The sequence below is a fragment of the Typha angustifolia genome, chromosome 3, assembly GCF_048772165.1.
Source record: "Typha angustifolia cultivar Huaian chromosome 3, ASM4877216v1, whole genome shotgun sequence".
Lineage (NCBI taxonomy): Eukaryota > Viridiplantae > Streptophyta > Magnoliopsida > Poales > Typhaceae > Typha > Typha angustifolia.
The window spans coordinates 1296834-1317870 of record NC_133241.1 but is presented as its reverse complement, the minus strand read 5'-3'; the positions used below and the strand labels follow the sequence as shown (position 1 = coordinate 1317870).

The following is a 21037-nucleotide window of genomic DNA, read 5'->3' as shown; positions in this document are numbered from 1 at the left end:
TAAAATTAATTATATACTTAGTTTAATTACTTAGATTATTTAATAAATGATACCGATAAAATTAAAATTATTGAACACAAATTTAGAAATCTTAAAAAGCTTAAAAGAAAATGGAGCCGAGCTATAGTTTTTGGTGGGGATTAGAGACCAACTGTTGCTAGCTCTAATTTTAGAGTTAGGAGTCCGGTTGGAATTGCCTTAACGATAATAATAATAATAATAAATGTATGTGTAAACTATAAATTTTCTAAAAATAATATTTTGGAGCACACCTAAGTGCCCGTTCTCATCTCCACCTCGCCATCTTGAACCCGATTTGCTAAGAGGAGCTTAGTAGATGTCTCCTTGGTTTCCTGGCTTCAAATGGTTGTGTGGTGAACCGGTGATCGATCCAAATCTATTTCAGCTAAGCAGGTAAGATTTTGTTCCTTTGCATATTTATTCGCCTAGATAGATGAGAAATGAAGATTAAACTATCGAAGTTGTTTCGTTGTTACTTTGTTACTTCTATCTTTTGAGTGATCTGTGGACTGTTTGACATCTTCTGAGATTGATAGTTATCATAGACATTGCATTACCCGCTTAAATCCAATCAATGGCATTTTGGATCCACCTTAGTGTATCATCTTGTGATTAGTGGCCCCATAAATCCTACAAGGAATGGCTGCAAATTTAGGAAGCTCGCTGTGGGAGTAGATAAATTGGGCATTTGCTTAAGGGTTAATTAGAGTTTTACCGAAGATATTGTTGGAACATGGGAAGAACCCTAACTCTGTTGTACTTTTAGATAAGATGAAATGTGGATGAAACCTTTCTTACACCTACAAATAGTTGTCTGTCTCCATCTAATCTAAGAAAAGATTCTTGCGGAATACCCATCCATTGCTTTGCTAAAGTCACGAAGACAGTGAGTTTTAGCATGATGTTAATATGGATTAATATTTTGTGCAAAGATTAGACGAAATCCACTAAGAATTAAGCAATATAGTTTTGTAGATTAAAAGTAGAGTATTTCATGAAACCCCAAATAGCATCACCACATTATTAGAAAGATGAGACATAAGATTAAAGATGTATGGTGGAAGATACGGATGACTGCAGATACACAAAGAGGTCATTAGTATATAGAAACCCTTCCCTCTGTACATCGACAACAAGAGAAAAGGAAAATGGCATATAAGCAGAAGTCTGAGAAATAATGTGAAAAGGCTAGCAACAATTTATGTAGTGAATGCATTCATGATCGGCTTAGTTAAAAGATAAAATGTTTCAGTCAGTTTCGGTTCTAGTTTCATCATATTGGTTTTTGACTTCTTTTGATATTTAGTCTTCTTTATCTTATTTTTCGATGCATCACACAAAATCTAATAGCATTTAAGCAATGATGTTGATATTGAGTTAGGTGTAAGTTAGATTCAAGTCAAATTCAATTTAGAATTAAATACCATATGAAAAAACCCCTAGACACACGTATGTATCTAAACACTAGGCAATAATATTTTTCGTTTGCTTAAGTAAAAGATCGAAGAAATATAAAGAACGAAAGTAGAGATGAACGCCAAGATTTTAACGTGGAAAAACCCAAACGGGAAAAAAACCACGGATCCAAACTCGGATCAAAACCAATCACTAAAATATTAGCAGTTACAAGACTGACTCACAAAACAACCCGTCGATCCAAACGACTTTGTTCCTCTCAGTCTTGATCGCTAGAACCCACGATTCACTGCTTCTCTTGATTGAAGTCAAATCTCAGTAACCCTCGAGATTCATCTTTCGTCTAGATAGCCCTTAAGACGAAAGATTAAGATTTGTAGATGGGAAGGACTTTGTTTGTTGAAGAACCAATGTAGCCTCCAAAAAGTCTCCTTGAATAATCTTCTTCAACCCCCTAGAGTTAGGGCAACACTATCCTTATATATGATCTTCAAGATAGAGCTAAATCCAAGTCATATCCGTACTCACGAAAATCCAATAAATTGCAAACTTCATAGGTGCGTTCGAACGCGGCCCGGGTGCGTTCGAACGGTCTAACTTAATCTCAGGTGCGTTCGAACGGGCCCAAATGCGTTCGAACGCGACAGCTTGAATTCTTTGGGTTGCGTTCGAACGCGTTTGTGAACGTTGCTCTCGGTCTGTGTGAACGCAGTACCCGCGTTCGAACGCGTTTGTGAACGCGGCTCTCTGTCTGTGTGAACGCAGTGCCCGCGTTCGAACGCGTTTGTGAACGCGGCTCTCTGTTTGTGTGAACGCAGTGCCCGCGTTCGAACGCGTTTGTGAACGCGGCTCTCTGTCTGTGTGAACGCAGTTTTCGCGTTCGAACGCGGTGTGAATGCGACGGTTTTTCTCCAATGATCTTGCAATTTCTTCACACTAGAGATATTCTAGACTTGTGTAAAACTCATATACATGAAAAAATACACTTAGAATATTTTGTACATAATTGCCAACAAATAAAAACCTAACACCATACATTAAAAAAATTATTATTAGGGTTGTTTCGGTTGGATGCTAATTTCAGATCATAGAGAACCAAAATGAAAAAAAATTTGATGAAATGTTTCAGTTTCGAACAAAACTTCAAACCATGTTCATGATGAATGTAAAATTAAGGAGTTTCTTCCTTTTCTTCGTAGTTCACCCATTTGATGCCCGACTGTTGAAAAAGGCTTTTGATTGTAAAACTTCGTATAGCTTGAGTAGGGGAGATTGTTATGGAGTTCATGGTTGGCATGCCTTTAGCATGACTTTGGCATACCTTTGGCATACTTTTGGCATACTTTTGGCATACCTTGGTATATTGTGATACATTCTTACTACATTATTTGGGAAGTTATGAGTGTTTGGGAAAAATGTAAGGCCCCACAACATCTTTGAACCTCTTGGTTTGCAGATTGATGGATGCCTCGCTATAGTAGTGAGGCTTTGAGGTTTTAATAGGAGCTCTCACAAAAAAAGAAGAAAGAAAGCTTTAGTCTAGGCTCATGTTATATGGTCCTATGTCTTCTTGGGGCATACAACTATCAAATTCATTGACTACATTTGTAAAGAAGGACTATGAAGATTAAGTAAGAAATTTTGCCAGAAAGCATAGCATGGAAAGAACAAGAGGATTGTGGAAAATCTCTACCCTCTGGAATGCTAGGGGCATCATTTGCACCTTCCAACCAAATCACAACTGTTTGCTCAAGTGATACAAGTAGTATCACCACTGAAGCTGCGATCCAGAAGAGTGATCAACCATGCAACAAAGAGGGTTGATCCTTTTTTTGCATGCCAAGAATATCTGAAAGGAAAATTATATATACTAACCTCTCTAGAATTCCTGGCTTCTCCTAGCCAGCTTTGATATAACGCAAAATTTGAAAAGGAAACAAGAAAAAAGAGAGATTGTAAAGGTGTTAGCCCATTCACCTTACAAATTTGTATGACAGGCACTAGAAATGCTAGACACAATGGAAAATGGAAATAGATCAATGAAATTGTTACTTCAGATCACCTAACATTGGGCATAAACGGAAGCCAAGCAGTGATTATGTGAGGAATATCAGCAAAAATTGAAACAAAGCAATTGAAATCCAGTTTGAGAAGATATTGTGTATAAGTTGATATCTCATGAGCTGTATAAAATGATGAAGACAAGGACTCAGTCTAGTCTAGACTTCTTTCACTAAAGTGCTTTTGCTACCTAATATGATAGAAACACCATAACAGGAAGGATGTATATTTATAAGATTGTGTTAATGCTGATGGCATTAGCCGCATTACCAATCTGTTAAATAAAAAAAAAGAGACAAGTTATACAGATCCTATATAATCTCTGATTAAGTCTTTCCAATCCTTGTGTTGCAGATCATTTATTAATAGCAGAGAATCTTGGCCAGAGGTGCTTTCCATAGTTACGCATTCATCTGCCATGCTGAATTACCTGATTTCTACAAAAGGAATGTGAGCAATGGTAGGCCAATCAGGTCCATCGCCCTTGTGGTATCGCTCCTCAAATACAGGGTTGCATCGACGTACGGATAAGTGTTTCAGCATGGGTGGTAAGCTCTCCTTACTAGGCAGTGACTTGACGTTGCGGCAGAACCACATCTCCAGTTTCTTCAGCGAGTGCAGATTCTTCAACTCAGGCAAGGTCTGAAGATTGGGGCAACGCTCAAGATGTAACAATTGGAGGGAGCTGAGATTGTGAAACACCTCTGTGCTGGTTTCCCATTCATAAGAACAAACAATTTCCAATTTTTCAAGGGAGGCAAGACCTTTTCTGCTGAGCAACACTTGGAGCAGCAAGGTGTTGTCAATGTGGAGGGTCGAAAGTGATGACAAGCCAACTTCTTTTGGGCGAGAGCATGGCACTGAAGTTAGCTTTGGGCATCCAACAACTTCCAGTTCTTCAAGGGAACAGAGGGTTTCAAGGCCTTCAAGTGACATAAGCTCCTCGCAGTAAGTAACTTTCATTCGACGTAGTCCTGTCAACTGTTGCATCCCCATGACAAAGGGAATGGTCGTTATAGCTGAGCATCTTCCTATGTGCAACGACCGTAAAGAGGAAAGGCCTTTGAGACAATTTGAGAGTACGTTGTCAATGACAGCACAGTAGAAGACAGTGAGTTCATCTAGTGATGGTGGCAGCAGGCCGCCATCTTCCCTTTCTTCCAGGTCTTGTGATGCGAATGGTATGGAGCACCTAATATACAAATTTTTCAGCCCAATGAGTTTGTTAATGCCATTCAGCATTAGAGATTTATGCTCATCCCAGGGATCAAACCTCAACCTTTCTAGATACCTTAAGTTATCATGTTGTTGCAGCAACCATTTACCTGGTGACTGTAGGTCTAGACACCCTTCGATTGACAAAGATCTCAAAGATGATGATAACGAGGAGGAGGAAGAAGATGAAGAAGTCAACTGACATGATGCTGTTAGTAATTCAGGGAGAACAATCAAACCTACACTCCTAATTACCAATTTTTGGATAAAAGGAGCGAGGGGAGGAATTGCTGTTAGTTGTGGGCACCGTGAAATCCGGAGGATCCGAAGGTGAGGGAAAAAATGGACCTTTTCATATGAAGTCCACACTTCCCATTCTGGAAAATCATCGAATATCAACTCTTGCAATGATGGAAAACCCTCTACCGGGCCAAAGCCATAGAACCTACGGCCAACTTCTTTTACTGCATGCATCTGTCTCAGTTCAAGAACCTTAAGCCAGGGTAGTTGTCCTAGAGGTGGGAGGCCCTCCCATGCTGTGCAATCAATTAGTTTGAGAACTACCAGATTTGTGGATGAATTGTGAACCATCCAATAGGGGGACTGGGTGCCTTTATAGCCAATGATACAGAGCTCTTTCAGATGTGGATGTGGTTTGAGGGCTTCCAATACTCCATTCTCCACCTCTATCTTGGCATTCCTTTCAGCAGATTCCCAACATAAGTGCAACTTAACAAGATTCTCTTTATCAAACAACTTGGCTTCTTCTGCTTCTTCCTTACTGTCCACGTTCTCAAGATTCCTAATGCTAAGGTATCCTCTAAGCTCCTTTAGGTGTTTTAACTGTCCAAGCTCAAACCCAGGAACATTTTGCACAAAGAAAGGGCATGTTAATTCCTGAAGAGAAGTCATTTTCCCTATCCCTGCTACCTTTGATAATAATACGCTAGAACACATTAAGTATCGCAAGTTAATTAGTCTGTTCATACTAGCAGGTACATGATTCAACTCTTGCCATGTGAGATCCAATGTCTGTAGATGGTAAAGCTTGGTTAACTCATTCGGTAGTTCTCTGATACCAGTTTTAGAGAGATCCAAGAATCGCAGATGTATGAGATTACACAGATTGATGGGCAACATTTCCATGTGACAATTGGCCAATCTAAGCATTCTTATTCTCTTTAGCTGTCTAAACACATAGTGAAGATCAGCAACATCAAGAAAGACTTCCTTGTTATAGAAGAAGAAAAAGGTACGCAGATTATTCAGCACAAATGCATTCTCTTTAAGTTTAGCCAGATTGTTAGTCAGTACAGATAAATGTCGAACAGTGGCCGGGATTGTCTTCACCTCATCATCTTCAATTCTATAGCACTCATCCTTGGAAACAGATTCTGCTAAGTCATGTAATAGATCATGTATAATGTATTGATCATCAAAAATATATGGCTGAAAGAATGACTTCGATATCAGTTCATTAAAGTAGTCTTCTCCAATATCCTCGATTCTCTTTTTCCCACCATCTTGATAAATCAAACTCTGTGCCATCCACATGCGTATCACATCTTCACGTTTGAAGCTCCAATTTTTAGGAGTTACACTTAGGTATGAAAAACATTGTTGTAATTGGACAGGTAAGTGCAAGTAACTTAGTTTGAGAGCTGACATTATGCCATCTTGATCATGCTCTAATTCCCATATATCACTCTTGCAAATACTCTCCCAGTGAGCATCTTCTAGCTTACCTTTCAACAAAGCTCCCACAGTTTTTGCAGCCAAAGGTGATCCCTTCAGTTTCTTGGCTATTTTTTCACCTATTGCTGCTAATCTTGGTTGCTCCTCGGGCTTCGCACCACCAAATGCACACTCCTTAAAAAAAGACAAGTACTCCTGCTCTGGTAAACCCTCTAGTTTAATTGGGTCCATTGTTCCCATCAACTTTGCTACCTTCTCTAGTCTACTGGTTAACAAGATCTTGCTTCCTTCTTTCCCATAGCACAATGGAGCTTTAAGTATATCCCATATCTCCCTCTCTGTCTCATTCCACACATCATCGAGAACAAGTAGAAATATCTCTGAGCTTACTATCTCCCTGAGGATTAGTTGTAATCTGTTGAAATTTTCAGCATCATTATAATTGTGATGACAGGTTGCTTGTTCTAAAATCTCTCTTGTAAGTTTGGCCACATCAAAGCTCTGGGAGACACAGACCCACATGGTGAGAGAGAAGTGGTTCCTCACTCTTTCATCGCGGTACACTATCTGAGCAAGAGTAGTCTTCCCTACACCTCCAATGCCAAGTACCGGGAGGACCGACACCTTTCCGGCCTCGTGGGACTCCGTTTTCAGTAGTATGTCAATTATCTCTTTCTTTTCCTTTTCACGCCCAACAAAACTATGTAAGTTTGCCGGCAAAGCACCAGTCAGGCGCTGCCCGGTGACTCCAGGCTTCTTTGACTGCCCATCCAAGCTCAACAATGTAAGGAAGTCCCCCACATCAGCAGCAATCTTTTCTAACCTCTTTACAAGATTGCTCAGCTCATTGACATCCTCTTTGGAGAACATCGTGCTCTTACCAACCTTACGAATACGTTTGCTTGTATTGGAAGAAGAGGTGGCAGAGAAACTCACCTCGCCTTCAGCTTTCCTCTGAAGCTCTCGGTAGGTGAAAGTGTCAAGGACATCATCAGCCTCGTACGCCAAGTTCTTGAACTCCTTCAACCATTGAACCAGTGCGGGGTTGTTGATTTGCTTCCCCTCAGTTGCTTGGATGACGCTTTGAACTTTTATGAGCAGTTGCCTTAACCTTTCTAGTTTGTTTTTGACACCAGATTGCAGCTCATGTTGCCTTTCAAGGAAGGAGCTAGCTCTGCTCACCAATTCGCCCACAACAGCAGATCCGAACATGCTAATTGCCATTGCCAAAAGAGAGGAGAGAAGAGAGAGGAGGAAGAGACTCAAGAGATGAGACCAAAAGACTTTTTTTGTGGCACAGCAGGTGACTACCCAACCAAATTGATGCCATACATAATATCTTTTTTAACACTGATTGGAGAGCAAAGATTCTTTAGTCCATCTAGTCTATGAAAATGGTAATTTGGTACCATGCTAGGTGATAGTTATCAAGTCAGTTGTGCTACCAACTTGCCATTATTTTGAAGACTTGCCATGTCAGAGTCCAGGCAGAGAATAAATCTTCTGTGACCCCAACTGCAGGAATCTCTGATTTTTTTTTCACTGTATAGATGTTTCTATTTTTTGTTAGAAAGGTATTCTTTGATTTAAATATGATTGTTATAATTTTTCTTTGTTACTTTCTTTATTACAAGAATAAAGTAATTCATAGATAGTGTTATACTTATTTTTATCCATGGTTCAGAGGTGAATTATCCTTATTCATATTTTCTGTGTTTGGTTGCAATACTAAGCCAGAGGGTATACTCTTTTCTAACTAAGCTGATCATTTGTGCCTCATTTTCGCTCCTCTGACCTAATGAAAACCATATATAACACACACAAAATTATAAAAAAATCATTTTAAGTGATTAATAGTTTCTTTCTATTTCACACATTATGTGTTCTACTTCAATATCTGGAACTCTCATGTATCATTTTCTCACAATTTCTTGGTACTAAGCAGCCTGAGAGAAAATAGAAGTGTAAATTTCTTTACACCTTCTGCTTCAATGAGTGGGCTAAATAGATAGGTAAGTAGTTGGGAAAGTGCATACAAGAAGATGCAACCTGATCACAAATTGGTATAAGACGACTAAACTAATAAAAGTTGTTTCAATCCTGTTGAAATAATCAACAACCCTTCTCCTCCACGAGTATATTCTAAGTCAAACTCAGAACAGTTTACATCGGTATAACTATGGTTCAAATTTTATATCATATCAATTGTAACTATTATATATTATACTAGTGTACAACTAAATATTAGAACAGTTTATATTGGTATATACTCTTTTAAGCTACTATAAAAAATTAAAATAATTATACTTCTTTTTTTTATATTAAGTTAGAATTGGCTCTCCCCTACTAGACAAAGATCGAGCTAGAGACAAGGCTCATCCAGCCCCAATATAGAATTACATATAGCAATCCGATCCTAATTTGATGCCCAGTTAGCAACTCAATTACCCTCTCTCTTGGTATCCTATGCACATGAAATGCTTAGAAGCAGTTAGCTAGTTCCAAGCATTGCCCTTAGGGATTCTAGCAGCTTCAAGCGAATCGATCTCCAATATCAGTTTGTAATCCTTGTAGGCCAATTGAAGACATATCCGAATGGCCCAGGTTTCTATAGCAAGGACTGAGTCATTAGGGGCAAGGCTCTCATGTCAGAGGCTTCCCATGCTCATCCCTTATAACTATTTCGGCCTCCATCCACATATGCACCATCTAAGTTTAGTTCCACCCAATTAGTATCCACCTTGCACTCCTCTTACAAGATTTCATTCGGAGCTGCCACCTTGTTGTATTCTACCACCATCATGGTAGTTCTACACGCCACCACCTTTGGGCTAGCCATTTTAGCACTGAACACCACCAGGTTTCTCTGCTTCCAAATCTGCATGATTGACTTCTCGTTGAACTACACAAGGATGAGATAAAGACAAGAATCAATTTATGCATTTTATTCATTCCATCGGTATGCTTCCAGGTACCTATAATTGTGATCTGTTTGCCAGAACCAAAAGGTCTTTCTATGGAAACATCCACGAGCAATTGTCGTTCATTTGATGGACGATCATCTTAGCAAGAATTCCTTCAAAATTGGGAACCCCCAGCTCTCTCCTGGTGGGTGGCCGAGTGGCCATTTTTCCTCTTTGTTTTTTGACATGGGATCATACCCAAGCTACGTAAATTCTTCTATAATAACTCACTGTAATCATCTCTCTCTCTCTCTCTCTCTCTCTCTCTCTCTCTCTCTCTATATATATATATATATATGTAGGATTCAATTCATGCTAATCTAATAGAGATATGAAAGGAAGACACGAGACTTGTGTTTTGGGCTAAGACGTCCACAAATAGGAAATTGGAGAATGTCCATAAGCATGTCGCAATGCTAGTTGTGTGCGCAGTCACATGAAAATCTTGCCTTCATTTATTTGTTTGTAGTTTAGAAGCTTCTTAATTCACATTATACCCTCTATTTAATCTAATCAAAGGGTTTTATAAAAAAAAGAGTTTTTCTTACATGGGCTAAACAAATGGCCAATCTTTTTTAAATACATCGGTATTTTAAGCCCCACTAAACTCGGGCCAATATATTAATCCGTCTAATCTAAATTTTAACTCAGACAAGTAAATTTATACATAACAATTACCTGGGTTGGAGTCAACCCGGTGACTTTTTTTATTCTGCGAGAGATTACTTACTAACTTTACTAAAGTTGGTTGGTATAAAAAAATAAGTTCTAAAATATAAGAATACGCCATCTTTTAAGCCCAATATTGTAGATCTTCTGTAATCCTGGTTATAGGATAAGAAGCGATAAGCCATTCTTAGGGTTATCCTCAAAATAATAACATCTTCTGGGATGAGTAATCTCTTATTCTAATTTCAGTCTATTATTAGATTTATACAGGATGGAATAACTAAATAAAATAATATTATCATCCTCATTAAATAGAGACTAATAAGATGAAATATTTGATCTCATTCAAAGTGATATATTTAAAAATTTAAGTAATCCTCATCAATGCTTGCACATATGGAAAGATTTTTAAGAAAATATTTTGTTAATCTTTAACCTAAAATTATGATTATCTCTCTATTTTATTTTCTCGAACAAAATAATAAAAAGTGAAACAATTTTCGAATGCTGTCATTTTATTAAATTATCCATAATTATCACCCATACTAATAAATTAGATGTAATTTAAATATTCTTATGAAATAAAAAGAAACATTTGCATTAAAAAAACTATTTAGCTGCGTATCACTTATGTAAATTATATATCTTTATTATAAAAAATAAATGCATTTAGTTTCGAGGGCTCAATCTTGCTATTACTAAACCCTAAGAATCTTTTTTATTTTTTATTTTTGGTAAATAGCTCGGAAAAATATGGCAAATGAATGATATTTGAATATGTGATGGAATTTCTAAATTAGATCACACCACTTTCCTAGGTTGTATATAATTCCTACAACCTGGATTGCAGAAAATCGGCGTCTATCATTCCTCTGGTTTCACAGAATTCGGCAATCCTTATGTGCAAATGCCGTCTCCAAGGTTGGTTGAGAGCCATTTAGTTAGGAGAATGGGAGCTGCAAAAATAGGTCCAAGATAATAATTAATGCTAACCACTTGTTTGTAAATTAGGTTTTTTTAATGGGAAATTTGCATATAATACTCTGCCTTTTAACGAAATTATAGTTTACACCCTATTTTTACACCCTATTATAGTTTACACAAAATTATAGTTTACTATATTAGTTAAACTTAATCAAACTTCTCGATTGAATTAACTATACCAAAAAATTACGAAACTACTATCAATTAAGTTCTACCGTGAGCAGTTTAGTCATTTTAAAAATAAGGGTATTTTAGTTATTTTAGAAATAAATCATCTCTTCTTAATAGAATATTTTTACGGTGTTAGTTCAAATCTAACCCAGTGTGTTTTCTACACATGTTTATTCAATCATAGAGCTCGATTTACATATAGTAAAAATATAAAGTGTATTCATTAAAAAGTAGGGTGTTATGTGCAAATTTCACCCCATTTTAATGAAGTTTGTACTATTTAGAGGAAAAATATATGAATTTGTCAAGCATTTTGCACCGAATCTTCTCGGATTCTCTCAAACGGTGCTCCCAGTTTATAGATATATTTTGTACGAATCTAAACTTATAGTTTTGATATCACCCTAACTCATTAATTCTCTAAAAATTACATATTTTTCTTTTTCGATAGTGAAAACTTACGACATTATAATTAAATTATAAATTATAAAACTCAACCCTTGGAATATTAGTCGAGAGACTCTCTAAATAGTTAGCCTCAAATACTATATTTTAAGCACCAAACAAATAAAAAATTACTCCTACAAATAGTTTGAAAGTTATCTATTTTTCAAATAAATTTAAATTTTAGACTTAATTTTTTCTTTTAAACAGAAAAAAGAGAAAAAAAGTTCTGAGTTAGAGGAAAAGAGAAGTAAAATCCAAACCCTAGGAAAGAAAAGGGTGGGGGTGGGGGGGGAGGGGGGGGGGGGGGGGGAAGACAGAGAAGTAGAAAGTGTTAAAACCCATGCACAAGCCACGTGGAGCAGCCTTCCTAATTGCAGTGTAACCGTAAATGGCAGCACTTCAAAGTCTGCTGCCATTTGGTACTCCAGCCATTAAAGTCGATCGGTGCCTCCCAAAGCCATTGTTTCATAGCTTGGCCCAACACTAGGAAGTCTTTTCTCTTTTACCAAACTACCCCTCCTAAATATTTTATTTTATGTGTTTAATATATTTCAAATTTTAAATACAACTGTGAGTGTGTTTGAAAATCGTTGTCTCGGTCAACGATTTCCTTCTAGATATAATGAGAGAAATTTGGAAATTTATGTATAAATTGCTGATTGAAGTAAATTGTTTAGAATATTTGAACTTATATATATATATATATATGTCGCTGACTTGATTAGTGACTTATATTTAAAAGTTGCTGTCAGAGCCAACGATTTCTAAACATACATAGTCTTATATTTAGGTTTCGAAATAAATTAGGTATGTAAAAAACTTATAGGTCTCTATGCGCACCTTTCTCGCTTTGTCCTCCTCCTGCTTCCAAAATTATCTTAAAAATATATATTTGCAAAAAATAAATATGCTAATATTAAGTTTAGACAAATATATAGATGCATAAATAAAATCTCGTCAAAATTGTTTGGCGAAATAAGTTTTGATTTATATTACAATCCTAGAATAATATCTAAGAATACCTTACAGAGTGAGCTACTAGCTAACACACAAAACGAATCACCGACGGTACGTTAAAAAAGAATTATATATTTTTATAATAAATTTGGTAAACAAATCACATTTATAAGCCTTGTTCTCCACCTAGATAGGTATGATATATATTCTTCTCCTTCATCTTCTAATTTCTTCTACGGCAAAGCAAGTTAGATCTTTTTTAACATATAGCATGAAAAAAAAAATGTAAATATTTGCTAAAAAAAAAAAAAAACTTTGAGTGTGGGCATTTGTTTCTTTCTCCACTTGATGGATTTCTCTACCACTCTAGGGTTAATGGGCTTATGCTAGTGCTGTTTGGTATAACCACAATGGGGACTTTGCATTCATAGTTGTTAGAATGCTAGAAGATAGAGAGAAGAATGCAAAATATTACTTGTAAGCTTTGCCAAAGGCCATATATTTTAGCATAGATGAAAACTAAGAGGATAGAAGCATAATATTCCTTAGAAACATTGGTGGCAAAGTTGATGTGTTTTAAAAGTTTTAAATTGGACAAAATTTGGATGGGTAATTAAGTAAAGAAATAATTAGTAAGTCCAATATATATATATATAATTTGAAGGGCAATTAGGTAAATTTAAATAAAAGCTTTACATTGCTCTTCCCCTCCCCTCTATTTTGAGGAAGTATTAATAGAGGAGGAGAGCCTCCTCCCCTGGCCATCTCAGAGGCATTGAGAGTGGGAGATACAGAGTTGAGAGCTTGAAAGAGAGGAGAGAATTGAAGAAAAGGAGGCTCCTTTACAAGTAAAAATCCAAAAAGGCGATGGCTTTGAGATCGATCCTTCCTCCTGAGACGTCTCTCCTCTTCTCCACCCCAAAAGCAAATGGCAGATCCCCCAGGATTTCCATGGCTTCCACGGTTCATTCATCTAGAAAGTGAGCTCCTTTGTTCTTTAGATCTTTGCCGCATTCGGAATCTGAGAGTTCTTTCGGTTGCATGCGTGAATCGTGATGTTGGTCCGTTTTGATGATCTTGGTTGGTGCCCTCTTGCATTGGGACTGCACGGTTTCGATGATCCCAATGAATTGGATCATCTGAGTCCGTGGGATTTGTGATGTTGGTTTTGTTCATTCTCTAATCGTTGCATTTGTTGGTCAAATTTTTGGGGTGGTTTTACGAATTTATGTTGTCTTCCTTGATGATCGATTGGTGTTTTCATTAATTTTTTATTTTTTTACAATGCTCAGCATTTGAATTGCTATTCTCGTGCTCTTGGTTATTTTATTTGGTTGTGTTTACTTTTACTTGACCGTGAGCAAAATTAGTTGGAGTTAAGACATGCTATTTCTCTTGCGTGATTGATTTCATGCATGCCAGATTACGGGCATACAGAGGATCCCCGGAAATGCAACAGTCGACTGAGTAGCTTCATGGTTAATCTATGTATCAGCAGCATATTGGTCTTCTTTCTTGCCTTGTTGTATTTTAAGTAGGTCTCCACTTATTATTACACCATGTGGTACCATGAGGACAAGATTCTTAGTACAATCTATCTAGAAACAAACTTCCAGAGGAGATAGAAACGAATTGTTAGTATTATTGTTGAGTTGGGCTTGACCTTTATGTGCGAGAATAATTGTGAATGATCCGTGTGCAGCTTTCTCATTATAAGTATGGTTCCAAGTTATTAACATGCAGATCGTTCCTTTTGATGTCAGGTTTAGCTTAACTGAATATACGGTAAGAATTGTTGGCAAAAGTCTATTTTAGGTTTAGCTCTTTCCTACCAGAGCCATTTTGTGCCTTTTAATGGCACGTTCTTGTGACATGCTGTGGAAGGCCATATGGAGAAAGAAAGATAGCACTTACAAGTCGATCTTATATTTGTTAGCAGACAGTAATAAATCTTATATTAAATAATTCTTTGAGCCAGCCCTTACAAAATTTAGAAATCTTATACCAAATTAAAATTCATTACTATGTAAAACTCTAGAGAGTGAGAATGAATAAAAAATAAATTAGTCGGAAAAGCAAGTTTGCTGTCCAAGGCATCTTTGTTAGTGATATGGTATTATTTTTTGGACTAAAAGTGATATGATATATTGACTAGTAATATGCTACATATTCTGTCTAAAAGGTCTGACAAATTGATCCATATTCCAATAAAATTGATCTGCACACTAGGTTACTAAATTTAATACATAAAGAAGTACCGATCTTTTTAGACAATTCATACTCTGCTTCTGGATTGAAAATGCATCCACATAGCACCTGCTGTGTTTTCTTTTCTATAAAATTGTTACATGTTGCAATCCTTTTACTTTTTAACCTCAGGAAGATGACTCTCTTTTCACCAATTATTCTTTATTATGAGTTATGAGTTATGAGCATACACAATCCAATATTGATGCTTAATGCAGATCATTTCCTTTATTTGAATCTTTAACAAATATCTAACTCAGCTCAATTTATTTAGGTATCTACGAAAATTCCATGTCTATATGACGAGAAACAATAATTTTCAATTAACGAGGTTGCAATACTTAATGGGTCTTATACCTACTGATACTCAGCCAGTGCATGCATGCAACACATGGAGACATGCATTAGAGTTTATGTCTGTTTGCAGTAGATCATGTTAGCTTCTTAACTAATAGGGTAAGCACATAAATTTTGGCCATAGATTTGGTATTTGTTCTCTTGTCAAAAGTCATAAGTTTTCGTATCACTCCAAGTTCTTGATATTTCCTCGTTATAGAATTGCTTGGTCAGTCTTTTAGAGTCCCTTAGCATCTCTAGCCATACTTCTTCTTTACTTGTGGGCTTGTTTGCTCATAGCTGAGCAGAAAGGTTAAGCTCTTCCTAGGAGAAGCATCAATTGACAATGTGGATGTCCGCTGGCCGTCAACATTCTGAAGAGCTCTATATTCGGAGAAAGAAGTCCTTGCCATGGTTACCCTTATTTGAGCTTTACGAGCAATAAAAGGTTAACAATGACATGATTCAATTACCTCATCAAGCTTAACTCTAGTGTAACTTTAGAGGACACAATCTTCCTACCTCACAATTACATAGATCACATGAATGAAGGCCAGTACGGAATTTCAGTGAGATATGAAAGTGACCCAAATGGACTTGCTTAGATCAAAAGTCAAGAATAATCTTTTTCAGAATAAAGGTCTAAATTTCATAAATTTCTATGACAATAATTATGCGTAACGAAAAGGGTACAGATCATGGGCTCGATAGGAAACCTGCATACGTCAAGTTACTATAGAGATAGTTGTCAAGAGATTGAACTTCATAAACCATCTGCAGACTATGTTACCTGGTCATGCTTCAATAAGGTAATTATAAACTTGAACAAGTTGGAAAGTTATTTTGTTGGGTGCATCTGGTACAAAGTCATATGCTCATGAATCTACTAAGCATTACACATCAGTTCAGAAAGACCAATTGTTTGTCAAAGCTTGAGCATGTACTTCTATAAATGTTTCTTTGGTGAATGAAGAATCATTACTTGTCAACATCATTTAGTATGAATGTATGATGTCAGTTTGAGTGATGCTAGCTAAAATTATTGAAGAGGAAACTTTAGAGGAAATTAATTAGAACTGTGCAAAGAGATGTTTGGCAAAAGATATCTATTCCATTCTCATATCTCATGGAATGAGTGGACATTCTAATCCGAAGTTCTATGATGTGCACTGTGCTTATCCTAGTTATTGTTATTATTTTTTTTACTCCCTTTTCTATATTATATAGCTTTCGAACAGTACAAAAAGTAATTGTATGTCCTTTTTACTCATAATTATCATCAAATGATGGACTTCTATTCTGTTCAAATGTCAAAATCTGGAAAAGAGGTTATCTTTCCAACAAGATTCTTGTACTCTATTCTTGCTGCAAACATGTTTTACGAAGTGGTCAGTAGTAAAAGTACCTGTTTCATTAGCTTTTGTAATGTTAATATTTATATTGTTTGGTATTTTGGTTGTTCAGCCAATGCATATCCAGCTGTAACTTCATACGTATTAGAAAATGTTTTCGAAACAGTGATTCTTATGTGACATTTTCCTATGAAAGATTATCTTAATAGCAAAACTCGAAAAATGTCAAGTTTCCTATTCGTTGTACGATCTCTGCAGATATAAGCTCCTGCTTGAGTAAAATTTGAAATTGTCTGATACTATTTGATGCAGAGTTGAGAATCTAAGAAAGCCCTTCAGCCCTCCTCATGAGGTACATTCCCAAGTGACTCATTCCTTGCTGCCTCAGAAGATTGAGATCTTCAAGTCATTGGAGGAGTGGGCAGAGAATAACATCTTGGTCCATTTGAAGCCAGTAGAGAAGTGTTGGCAGCCGCAGGATTTCCTGCCTGACTCTTCGTCAGAGGGATTTCATGAAGAAGTTAAAGAACTTAGAGAGCGGTCAAAGGAGATCCCTGATGATTATTTTGTTTGCTTGGTTGGAGATATGATCACAGAAGAAGCCCTTCCTACATACCAAACAATGCTTAATACCCTTGATGGTGTCCGTGATGAAACAGGGGCAAGTCTTACCTCCTGGGCTGTTTGGACAAGAGCATGGACTGCTGAAGAAAATAGACATGGAGACCTTCTTAATAAATATCTATACCTTACTGGACGAGTGGACATGAAGCAAATTGAGAAAACAATTCAGTATTTGATCGGTTCCGGAATGGTATAGTTCCTCCAAGTTTCTTGTATCTGCTTTTCCTTCGTTTAGGCAGTATATTATATGTTCAAACCTTACAATCGTTCAGTTGATTATTAATTTGATTGATGGTTGGACTTTCTGTTGTCATTATTTTCATGATTTCGCATGATATCAACAAATGATTTGTCTCCTTTTTTGTTATGTAGGATCCTCGAACGGAGAACAACCCATACCTTGGCTTTATTTACACCTCATTTCAGGAAAGGGCAACCTTCATTTCTCATGGAAATACTGCTAGGCATGCGAAGGAACATGGGGATCTGAAACTGGCTCAGATTTGTGGCATCATTGCGGCAGATGAGAAGCGTCATGAAACCGCATACACCAAGATAGTGGAGAAGCTCTTTGAGATTGACCCTGATGGTACTGTGCTTGCATTTGCTGACATGATGAAGAAGAAGATCTCAATGCCTGCCCATCTGATGTATGATGGGCGCGATGATAATCTGTTCGAGCACTTCTCTTCTGTGGCTCAGCGGTTGGGTGTCTACACTGCCAAGGACTATGCCGATATACTTGAGTTCCTTGTAAGAAGGTGGGAGGTGGAGAAGCTTACCGGGCTTTCTGGGGAAGGAAGAAGGGCTCAGGACTACGTTTGCACCTTGGCTCCAAGGATCAAGAAACTGGAAGAAAGGGCACAGGCAAGGGCTAAGCAAGCGCCGGCTATTCCATTCAGCTGGATTTATGACAGGGAAGTGCAACTTTGATCAGTTGAATGATCTTCGAGCCAGCATAAATTTCTATAGAATGTCCGAATCTACTTTATATCAACAGGCTTTAAAGCATCAAATAGCTGTTTCATGTCTTTCTAGCAGTGTATCAGGTGTCGACCAATGTCTTTCAATGTGAGTTTGGGTTCCTTCCTTATGCTAATAACCATGGAATATCACCTGAAGCTTGTGAGGACTGCTTTGTGGTCATGCTGTCTCTTATGTAATCTATGGTATGTTGAGTTTGTTCGCCCTTTGAATTTTGGTGTTCAATAGTTTTAAGAGCTACAAAAATCTGCACTTATCACTATGTTTCAATTTGTTTTTGAAGAGTATCACTTACTGTATTTCCTGCTTTAGATTACAACAAAAGTGCTATTTATTACTGCATTATTTGGTATAAAATTATAAATTTTGTCAGAGTTTAATATGTGCTAATGCCTCATTAAAGTTCTTAGGGCCTGTTTGGGTAAGTTAGGAAAATTTCTAGAGGAATTTCAGCATGTAGGAATTGAAAACTGCAACTAAAGGATCCCATAGAGTTATTTTCCTTAGGATTGGTTAAATTATCATGTTTGGATAGTTTAGAAAATTTTGAAGGAAAAAAAATAGGAAAGAAGAGAGATGAGAGTGGTGGTGGTTGTGATTAGGTTTGTTGGTGGGAGGAGGAAGATGAGGGGGTAAGAGGTAGTGGGTAGAGGAGAATGAGGAGGAAGAGGTGGTGATGGTCGATGGAGGAGAACGAGGAGAAGTTGGCGATGGGCGGAGGAGAATGATGAGGAGAAGTACGAGTTAGTGGTGATGGTGGCGGCGGCGGAGGAGGTGGTGGTGGTGGTGGTGGTGGTGAATAGTGGAGGAGGAGGTGGTGGTGGTGGGCGGAGCCGCTGAGGAGAGGAGAATGATGATAGGAAAGTGAGGGAAAGAGTGGAGGAAATAAAAAAATCTCCTAGGACATGGTTATTTCCTCTGGAAATATTTCCTTTGAAGAAGTCATCCAAAACACTCATACATGGAAATTTTCATATTAGTGTATTAAATTAGGCCTTTTTAAAACTAAAAAAATAATAATTAAACAGCCTATTATATTAAGATAAATATTTTTTTTATGTTTTCTAAGATATAAACTTATTAATTAAGCTTTTGTATTCAAACTTGTTAATAAATTTCTGTTATTTTCCTTAGGTATCTCCTAATTAGAAACATAACTTTTCTAATGCACAAGTTCCAGGCACTAAAACTTGAAAAGCAAGTAAATTAAAAGGGCATACAAGATATACAAGAGAAAATCTGAATGAATAAATAAAATGTTAAGTTTGAGATTTGATATAACAGATGTTAGGCCAGATGCCTTTAAACAATCTTTTGACAAGGTTGGTTCCATTGCATGGGATAACACCTTACAGTTAGATTAGAGACCAAGTGCAAAAGGTACATTAAAATTAGTTTTTTCTTTCACTTTTTTAAGTTGTTTATTTCTTATTTATCATGTGTACAATGAAATTAGGTGAGTGAGAAAGAGTTTAGAACACAAGTGGTAAAAGGAAAAATTAAATTCTTTAAATGATTTAGTCATCAATGGGGATGTAGCTCAGATGGTAGAGCGCTCGCTTAGCATGCGAGAGGTACGGGGATCGATACCCCGCATCTCCACAATGGCAAAATTAGATTTTGCTTTTTAGAATAAGCAAAAATAACATGTCAAAATATGGCATAATTTATTAATTCATGAGAAGCTCTGTAAAGTATAGATATTGTTTAAACAATATAGAGAGAGATTTTTAATATTTAGGGTGATGCCCTGACGAGTACTTTTTGAATTTATACCTGATCCATTTAAAATCACAAAAAGGAAAAAAAAACCATGAATATTATGATTTAATATGAGCCCATGTCCGACAATTCTAATTTAATGTGGTCTGGCCCAATTGAGTCACTTTGTATAGGGTATTAGATTTGCTAGGTCGAACCAAGTTATTTTCAACAGTAGCAGTCTCAGGCTATGGTGTTTGAATGCCAAAATCTCGTCAAAAAATAAGGCTCCTAGGTTTTAGTGTTCGAATAGCTATAGTATGACATTCAAAAGTTATATCCCGTTGATTGTTTTTGAATTTTAGTATTTAAAAACCATCCAATGGCATTCGAACGCCCTAACCTGGGATTGTAGCTCGTCTAACGGCGTTCAAACGTCTGACATTGAGGTCATCATGTTAAGTTAATTTAAATTATTTTATACTTTGGTTAGCCTCTAAAAGTGTAGAAGGCAACAATTTGAAAATCATTAAAGAGTATTACCATCTTTTTTATCTTATTTCTCTTTTAGCCTCCTTTCCCTACCATTTATCTCTGTCAATCTTCTCCTTTTATCCAAGCTGACGTCATCAAACCTATGCAAGCTCATTCTACCTCAATTATCGATCCTTCTAGTTTAGTATGACTAATCATCTTCTTCCTCCTCTCTCAAATCCTAACTGCTGCATAGCTTCTCCATCCTCATTCGTTGATCCCCCTTTTTCTTTCGAACCAACCTTCTTCTCCTCCTTTTATCCTAATAAATCATAAATCATAAATCTATCCCCACTTCATCATCACCTCCATTATTCATTCGCTTCTATCATCTACATCTCATAATTTCCACCACAGTTATTGTCATCTCTACAAATAAATCCACCGTAATCTGGTACACAATGTAATTATACGTCATCTAATCTTATACTCTCATATATTTGATTTAAGGTGGAATCCAACAGTATTTCCGAATAAACCCAGATAGTTGACAAGCATTGGATCATTATCGTATTTCTTATTATAGTAACATGTACTTTTGATTATATAAGATGAATGAAATAGAAAACAAAACAATACATTGAATCATTTGTCCCACATTATATATCTACATGAAAATGTTATTTAGAACCCGTCACATAGTCAAAAAAAACCCAAACA

General features: G+C 36.7%; 2 protein-coding genes and 1 non-coding gene across 3 annotated transcripts; 2 read left to right on the top strand and 1 right to left on the bottom strand.

Annotated features, from left to right (window-relative positions):
• Positions 1-3612: 3612 nt before the first annotated feature.
• On the bottom strand, positions 3613-8063 carry LOC140758397 (putative disease resistance protein RGA3). Its single transcript, XM_073094536.1, has one exon. The coding sequence runs from the start codon at positions 7630-7632 to the stop codon at positions 3925-3927; it is 3708 nt and encodes a 1235-aa protein (XP_072950637.1). The 5' UTR covers positions 7633-8063; the 3' UTR covers positions 3613-3924.
• A 5296-nt stretch (positions 8064-13359) lies between these two features.
• Positions 13360-18484, top strand: LOC140758282 (stearoyl-[acyl-carrier-protein] 9-desaturase, chloroplastic). The gene is made up of 3 exons (XM_073094382.1): positions 13360-13579; positions 16847-17348; positions 17531-18484. The coding sequence occupies exons 1-3, from the start codon at positions 13467-13469 to the stop codon at positions 18089-18091; spliced, it is 1176 nt and encodes a 391-aa protein (XP_072950483.1). The 5' UTR covers positions 13360-13466; the 3' UTR covers positions 18092-18484.
• A 1187-nt stretch (positions 18485-19671) lies between these two features.
• Positions 19672-19744, top strand: TRNAA-AGC (transfer RNA alanine (anticodon AGC)). Its single transcript has one exon. It is a non-coding gene; the product is annotated as a tRNA-Ala (tRNA).
• Positions 19745-21037: the final 1293 nt, after the last annotated feature.

Coding starts and splice junctions, on each gene's coding strand:
- LOC140758282 (XM_073094382.1), top strand. CDS start 13,467: ATGGCTTTGAGATCGATCCTTCCTCCTGAGACGTCTCTCCTCTTCTCC. Junction 13,580..16,846: donor ACGGTTCATTCATCTAGAAA/GTGAGCTCCTTT, acceptor TATTTGATGCAG/AGTTGAGAATCTAAGAAAGC. Junction 17,349..17,530: donor ATTTGATCGGTTCCGGAATG/GTATAGTTCCTC, acceptor TTTGTTATGTAG/GATCCTCGAACGGAGAACAA.
- LOC140758397 (XM_073094536.1), bottom strand. CDS start 7,632: ATGGCAATTAGCATGTTCGGATCTGCTGTTGTGGGCGAATTGGTGAGC.